The 8,114-nt window shown below is 47.9% G+C and overlaps 1 protein-coding gene and 1 pseudogene across 1 annotated transcript; one reads left to right on the forward strand and one right to left on the reverse strand.

Moving 5' to 3' along the window:
• Positions 1-2,877: 2,877 nt before the first annotated feature.
• LOC136452542 (oligopeptide transporter 4-like) lies at positions 2,878-4,015 on the forward strand (annotated as a pseudogene).
• Positions 4,016-4,669: 654 nt separating this feature from the next.
• Positions 4,670-5,862, reverse strand: LOC136452544 (transcription factor IBH1-like). Its single transcript, XM_066453153.1, has one exon. The coding sequence runs from the start codon at positions 5,590-5,592 to the stop codon at positions 5,059-5,061; it is 534 nt and encodes a 177-aa protein (XP_066309250.1). The 5' UTR covers positions 5,593-5,862; the 3' UTR covers positions 4,670-5,058.
• Between the last annotated feature and the right edge of the window lie 2,252 nt (positions 5,863-8,114).

Below are 8,114 nucleotides of genomic sequence, written 5' to 3' on the forward strand. Positions count from 1 at the left end.
CTGCTGCACTAGTCACGTGTGTAGTGCAGTGTAGCCGTATGGAGCCTGTTCGCTCGTATAAGACCGTGAATTATAAGGTAGAATAGTATTTTTCTCTTAGGATGCAGCGCAACGCAGATCTGGATGTGGATCTAGATGTGAATCTGTAGCGCTTCACGAATCGAGGCCTTGTGTTCGTCTTCGTATTGGTGGCGTGTCCATACCGTACTAGAGGGGTCCAGCTAGGCGAAGAGTCCATCATGGCTGAAGTGGAGAAGCGGAAGGACGCGAGTGAGATCTGGATGTGGATCAGGCAGACCAGATTATATATTACCAGAAAGCTCTGGCAGCGTCGTGCGTTCGTCACAACACTGCCGGTGCCGGGGGTGTTAAGGTCAATGCAAATGCTAATTTACCTTACAAGTTAGCCCTTGTTTAGTTCGCAAAATTTGAATTTTAGGATTACTGTAGCACCTTTGTGTTTATTTGGCAAATAGTATCCAAACATTGACTAATTAGGCTTAAAACGTTCGTCTCGCAATTTCCCACTAAACTGTGCAATTAGTTTTTCTTTTCGTCTACATTTAGTGCTCCATGCACGGGCCGTAAACATTCAATGTAATAGGTACTGTAGCAACTTTTTGGATTTTGGGATCCAACTAAATAAGGGCTTACAACGGTAAGAAGGATATATATGGACAAGTGGTAGTTTCAGAACTCGAGGATTTTTGAAAAAGAAGACGCACGCACAGAGAGACAGAGGATTAAATGTCGTGGAGCCACAGAAAGGAGAAGGAACAACGTTGTTTCAACCGGCCCGGGCCATCTCATAACTTATTTTAAATAAAAGGCTAATATATAGGAGTTCTACTAGAGCAAACCAACATCGATGGCCCGTGCATATGCTTGTTGGATTGGGTAAGTTTTACGACGGATGTGAGACGAGAAAGAAGAGAAGCACATGTGGAATTTGGGGGAAAAGTCCATTTAATATCCCTAAATTTTTGTTAGAGTGCGTCAAGAGTCTTTTTTAAACTTACTCTTTTAGAGCCTCATCTGGAGAGCCACTTAAAGAAAAATCGTTCTCTATATATGTTTCACCTTCTAACACCTTCTTAATATTTTGTGCATGCTTTGGAGAGTCATATTTGCTTTCTATCTTTAGCTAACTAGAAACCCAAAATAAGGGATAACAATAATTGGAGATCTAGTTGAAGAATGGTGGATTTTTTTCATCAAAATCTCTATTCCTATCAATACGGAATGATATAAAAGAGACACTTGGAGTTAGTTTTAAAGTCCGAGTTGTCTCCACAATAAGGAAACTAGTTTTAGCCTCCTCTGACTTTTGAACTATCTGATTTTGCTCCTTAGGTGGTGTCGTGGGTTCGTAACCACAACAGTGATTAGTGGGTCGATCGATGGGTCGATGTGTGGGACTTCATTGGTTTAGCACTCAAGTCACAAAGATTTATCTTGTTTGAGCATTTAAGCACGCCTTTGAAAACGGATGATTAATTAATAGTGATTATTTGCCCCTGTCTCTGAAAATGCTTTTTCACCGCCTTCGCAAATGCTTTATGTGGTAGTGCCTCAAACAAAAAAAAAATCAGGCTCATCAAATCTTATCTACTCCCTCTGTCCCAAACTATAAGCCGTTTCAACTTTCTTGAAGAGTCAAAGCATTTCAAATTTGACTAAAATTATAGAGAGGATTACAAAGGTTTATGACATTAAATAGGTATACTATGAAAATATAATTATTGAAGAATCTAATAATATTTATTTGTATCATAAATGTTATTATTTTATTATATAAATTTGGTTAAACTTAAGATGCTTTGACTCTCAAGAAAATTAAAATGACTTGTAATTTGGGAAGGAGGGAGTAGAAAACAACCATATGTGTAAACTCAAATTAGGAGTACATTTGATTTTTCATGTGTTTGCATCTCAAATTTTTATGAAAAATACATCTTTGGATGACCTCTGGATGTGTTTGGTTTCAAAATTTTGTAAACTATACAAATGAATTTGAGGTCCCGGTTCAAATCGTCTCGGACACTGCACGCTCTCAGGGCTTGTTTGGATTGCACCCTGGATCGATCGTGTCTGAGCAAACACCTGCTTGAAGGTTGCCTGTACTGCGTTTGCTTTGAACCCTGGATACACGCCTGGACCAGGCAAGGGCGGCCACAGCCAGGCCATAAAAAAATGAGCGCCTGGGTATAGGAGCAGGTTGCCTGGTGATAATTAATACTGTATGACGCCTCTTCCATCTTTCTTTCCTTTTTTTTTTTCTTTAGCTTCTCGGTGAAATGATGTCATCTACGTTTTGTTCTTTTTTTTTTTCTGTTTTCTATTCTATCACTCAACATCGCTTATCACGGTGTCATTATTGCTATGTTTAATTTCTATTTGTTCCATAATTATCTGCACGAATTGTTATAAATAAAATATTAAAAATAATTATATTTTTATGTATATTATTTATATACATAAAAATCATTGATTTATATTCTAATATATTATTATAGTGTATATTACTCTAACAATATTAGTTGTATATATAAGAAAATATATTCTCTCTCTTTACTAAACTTGTCAGGCACAGATTTTTAACCAAACACATCGTCTCTCTACTTGCCTCGTGAGGCAAATTTCATTGAAACTCCAGACAACTTTCATGCAATACATTTTACCAGGCAAGTCACGCAGTCTCCAACCAAACAGGCCCTCAGCCTCTCACGCTGTGTCCGGTTGCTCTTGCCACCTCGGACTCAGCCTCCCGAGTCCGTCTCGCTCTCGCACACCCAAACCCTGCACCGCGCGCACAACTATATATATGTCCATGTCTCACGTCTCACGTCTCTGCAGACCGCCGCAACCAAACAAGCACACGTCCACGATCCACGATCCACGATGGTCCAGATAGTCGACATCGAGCGTGGCCCCGGGGACGGGGAGCAGGACGAGGATGCCTCGCCGATAGAGGAGGTCCAGATGACGTTGCCGACCGGCGACGACACGACGCTGCCGGTGTGGACGTTCCGGATGTGGGCGCTCGGGCTTTGTGTCCTTCCTGCGTGCTCCTGAGCTTCCTCAACCAGTTCTTCTCGTACCGCACCGAGCCCATCATCGTGACGCAGATCACCGTGAAGGTGGCCTCGCTCTCTCTGGGCCACTTCCTCGAGCGCGTGCTGCCGGCGCGCAAGTTCAAGGCCCCCGCGCTCCTCGGCGTCGGCGGCGGGGAGTGGAGCCTCAACCCGGGCCCCTTCAACATGAAGGAGCACGTGCTCATCTCCATCTTCGCCAACGCCGGCTGCGCCTTCGGCAATGGCTCCGCCTACGCCGTCATGATCGTGGACATCATCCGCGCCTTCTACCGCCGGTCCATCTCCTTCTTCCCGGCGTGGCTGCTCATCATCACCACGCAGGTGCTCGGGTACGGCTGGGCGGGGCTCATGCGCAAAAACGTGGTGGAGCCCGCGCACATGTTGTGGCCCGGTACGCTCGTACAGGTGTCCCTCTTCCGCGCACTGCACGAGAAAGAGGACGAGCCCACCGCCGATGGCTCACGTAGGAGGATGTCGCGGGCCAAGTTCTTCCTGGTGGCGCTCGCCTGCAGCTTCCTGTGGTACGCGGTGTCTTGGCTCTGCTGGATCTTCTCCAAGTCGGTCACGGCACAGCAGCTGGGCTCCGGCATGAGGGGCCTCGGCCTCGGCGCCTTCACCCTTGACTGGACGGCCGTGTCGTCGTTCTTCCTCGCCGGCGCCGCGGGCCCCGCCGTCGTGTACGCGCTCCACAGGGCGTTCCCGGCGCAGCGCTGGATACGGATGGTCAACCTGCTGGTGCTCATCGTCGCGACGGCCGTGAACTACAACGCGTAGCTGCTAATCGGCGTCGCCTTCAACTTCTTCGTCTTCCGGTACAGGGAGCGGTGGTGGCAGCGGTACAACTACATCCTCTCGGCGGCGCTGGACGCCGGCGTGGCGTTCATGGGGGTGCTCCTCTACTTCACGCTGTCGATGGAGAACCGAAACATTGCATCAGCTGGTGGCCGGGCGCGCGGACGGGGAGCACTGCCCGCTGGCATCGTGCCCCACGGCGAGAGGGGTGAATTTGGGCCCTGACAGTGTCTGCCCTGTCCTGTGACAACCAGCGCCTGTATACTGTCCTGATGCATGTTACAGAAGTTTAGACTGTTTAGTCATAGCTTTTTGTGTTTTGGTTTTCTCTTTGTAGGGGATGTAGAACCAACAAATTATTATCGTTGCACAAATTTTTGAAGTATAAGATGTTGATCACAGATTTGCAGATATAACAATTTATTTTTTATATAAGTATAGATGATTGGATTTGTGCATGAGTATGCGGACAAACAAATGAGTTGGAGGCGGGACTGCCCGTAGGACATGTGAAGGCAGCGACGACCGTTGACAGTACCGCAGTAGTGGCACGGGCACGAACACGCGGCGCAGAGGTGCGCTGCGTTCTAGAGACGCTGCTCGGCAAAAGGTGATTCCTGCCGTGTCCACCGTACAATCATGAACAAAAAGTACAGGTCCGGAGCCATGATGGAGCATGGCATCGTCATGCTGCACAATCCTATCCCAGCTGTGAACTCCACACAATTTTTAGGAAAACGCCTTCGAGTAAGTTTTCAAAATACTTGTTTAGATATGTTTTTCTCGTGTTTTCGAAAAAGCTAAACGATACTCGAGTGTTTCAAGACTTCTGAACACATGATTTTTTTTTTCTTCCGTTGGATTCGACAGTCAGTCCATGCAAACCATTAGATTTGCTTCTCTTTTTTTTTGGATTTTTCCCGTATAGAAAAAGAGGTGATTGAGGTCATCGCCGGCTCGCTGCAACTACCTTTTTTTCGTGAATTTTTTCTTTTCTCTTTTTACACGAGCTATGGTCCCATGTGCTCCGATAAGCATCTCCTTCCTCTCCATGCCCTCGGACAAAACTGAACCTTTTTCCGCAATGAACCCAAGGCCGTTGCCGTTGGGGCTGGCGGTCTCACTACGGGAATGCGAGAAAGGCCAGGAGTGACGTTCGTTGCTGTGAATCTCACATGGGCTTCTCCCGCGTGAGGACGCCAGCAGCCGACAACTCCGGCCGCAGCGCGTCGTCGAGGTCGGAACCGGACAGCAGCAGGCAGGTGAGCGCGCGCATGACGCCGACCTGCGCCTTGAGCGCAGCGATGTAGTCGGCCGTCTCCTCCAGCAGACCCTCCACGGCGATGCCCTCGCCGCCCGGCACCAGCTGCCGCAGCAGCGCCACCTTCTCCTCCACCACCACCTCATCTTCTTCGTCGTCGTCGTCTTCATGATCCCCTCGCCCCTGCAGCGGCGGCGTCGCCTCCTTCGGCGCCTGCTGCCGCTTGCCCGTCGAGGTCTCCTCCTCCGGGGGCACAACGAGGGCGCGGCGGCCCAGGCCCAGCGCACGGCTCCACTGCCTGCCGCGCGATGCCGATGAGCGCGCCAGCCCCAGCTCCGCGGCAGCCTTGATTCGCCGGCCGCGCTCGCGCAACACGAGCTGGTGTTGTTGTTGTTGTTGGTGGTGGTCCCGCGGCCTCACGTCCTCGACGTGGTGCAGGTCCATGGTGACGAGGGCCTCGGCTACTACAGATGAGATCGAATGATCGATCGATGCAGGTGCGGTAGTGGCCTGGTGGGGATCCAAAGCTGGGTGAGCTAAGGCCAGATACGAAGAAATCTGCAGCACCAGTGCTATTGCGTGTCTTTCTGGGAGCTCAAGGTGGTGCTGGTGTGACCATTCAGTGCCGTGCGCGCTCGCGCTTATATATACATATATATCCGCGGGGTGGCCGCAGGGACGAGAGAGGCTGCGAGAGGGAATGGTAAAAGGACCGTACCCTTCGGCTACGGTGGTCAGGAGCCCTGTTTCCTTGACGGCCTTCTGATGAGACGGCAATGAGGCATGTGGGTGTGGTGTGTTGTTCAGTGCATCTGCCACTGCCAGCCCGTTGCTAGCCTGTTATTGCCTAGTCAACTTGCAACGTGTAGCCTTAAGATTTTATCGTACATGCAGGGATGGGATTGCCAATAATGACACCGGTCCCAACGATTATTGTTCCACTTCCATGAGGACAAGCAGCGCGAGCGGATAGAGCGAGCGAGGTACGTAGTCAGTCAGCCAGAGGAGACCACTCTTTGGTTGGTATTTGATCGATCCACGTCTCGACCCCGGTACTGTCCAGGTTTTTGATCAGATAACCACGGCCAGAGTTCGTTCACCTCGTCGGCATGACAATTTATGGGTTTGTACGTTTCCGCAAGGTCGTCACGCGGTCTCTCGTCCATCATGTGCGCTCCAGCTGCGCCGCACCTGCGTCCGTCCACGTGAGGTTGACGCCCGCGCGCGGCGTTGGGCGTTCTCCCCCGACTCGCCGACGAAGAAGATTGATGCAAACAGACCGAATTTTTTTACTATTTATCCTTTTTTTTTAAGTTTCTTACAAATAGACTCTTGGCAAAAAAAAAAAAAAAATTCATGAAATGGACCATTCGCTCGACGCCAGAGACTGGCGCCGAGCTCGGCGCCACCGCCACTGGCGCCGAGCTCTTGGGCATGGGGTAATAGCCTGCCAGGGGGCATGGCGTCAGAGTGACTGGCACCGAGCTCCTTACATTTAACCTCAGCCTAACCTTTTTCCCGAGCGTTCTTCCTCTTCTTTCTTCTCCCTCTTGGGTTTTTCTCTCCCCACTTCATCCTACCTCACGAATCGACATATTGGACCTTGAAAACCTTGATTTGATCCGTAGATCTTCGAGAGCAAGGTATACTCGCTCACCTCCTTGTTATTTTCGCATCGATTCTGTACATATTAGTCGGATTTTTGAACCAAAGAATCGTCATCACTTAGGGTTTCATTGTATCCCTCAATATATGTATTATACAACCGAAGGTTGATTCCATGACGTGAAAAAAGCTAGCAAACCAAGCCGTATGTAGTTATGTTATGGGTTCATTGTTGTGGATGAAATGAGAAACTCTAGGTTTATGGTATAATGTTAACTGCTTTTGGTTCTTAGAACGAAATTGGTTGTATTGTAGTTATGGTTCTCATTGATATTTTTTGTGATGTTTTTATTTATGTTTGTTAAATTACATCCGTTTTGTTAGATGCAAGAAATGTTTCGGGAGGAGTTTTGGCGAAAACGGGGTCGTCCTCGAGAATTATACCCCGACGCGTCTAGCAAAGATGCCCCCGTCCCTCCTGACCTTCCTGTCCATAACTGTGACTGTGATTTCCCGGCTCATGTTTTTCAATCGAAACATTCGAACACAGCCGCGCGTTATTTCTACACATGTAGTCGGTTTAATGTAAGGAATTATTTGTACTATCCTTTTTCTTTATTTGTTTAAGTATGGTACTAATATTTTGTTGGAATCTCGTTGTGTAGGACCATGAGAGGTGTTTTTTCTTTCAATGGATCGATGGTGCAGACAAGTTTGATCCTAGGTACCTCTTTTTCGATGATTTGTTTAGAGGGAGAGATCCACGTGAGCACTTCAAGCGGTGGGTTCCACCCCCTAACCCTCCGGCAATGACGGCTAAGGAGAAGCACCTAGCCGTAGTTAGACGACTCGAGGAACCTCCTCTGTGCGATTGCGGAGATAGAGTTGTGATAAACCCTGAGAATACGTTGAAGTTTGTGTGTTCAAACAAGCATGAAGTAAGTGCAAAGTGTATGTGTTAAAATCTTAAGCTATATGTGTTCATGTACTAATGTCTCATTATTTAGGTGTATTCAATGGTGAAGTGTCGTTTCAAGGAGTGGTTGTATGGTCCTAAGAACCAATGGCCGGAAGAACCGCGGAGAGTTAAGGAAAAGAAGAAAGAATGGGTAATCTACAAAGCACCTCCTGTCATGTGCGAATGTGATGTAAAATCCAACTATAGCCTAGTCCCTTCGAAGCTTGGAATATGCCATTATTACGGCCATATGATTGAGTATGATGAGGTTCGCTATTTTTCTGGTAAACATGAAATCGTATTTTGTTTGTTTTGCTAAGACATATATGATATAATAATTCTTTTGAACAAAGCACTAGGAAATGCAGTTGGGAATGTTATGATGATCAAGCTAAGTTCTTGG

The sequence above is a fragment of the Miscanthus floridulus genome, chromosome 5, assembly GCF_019320115.1.
Source record: "Miscanthus floridulus cultivar M001 chromosome 5, ASM1932011v1, whole genome shotgun sequence".
Lineage (NCBI taxonomy): Eukaryota > Viridiplantae > Streptophyta > Magnoliopsida > Poales > Poaceae > Miscanthus > Miscanthus floridulus.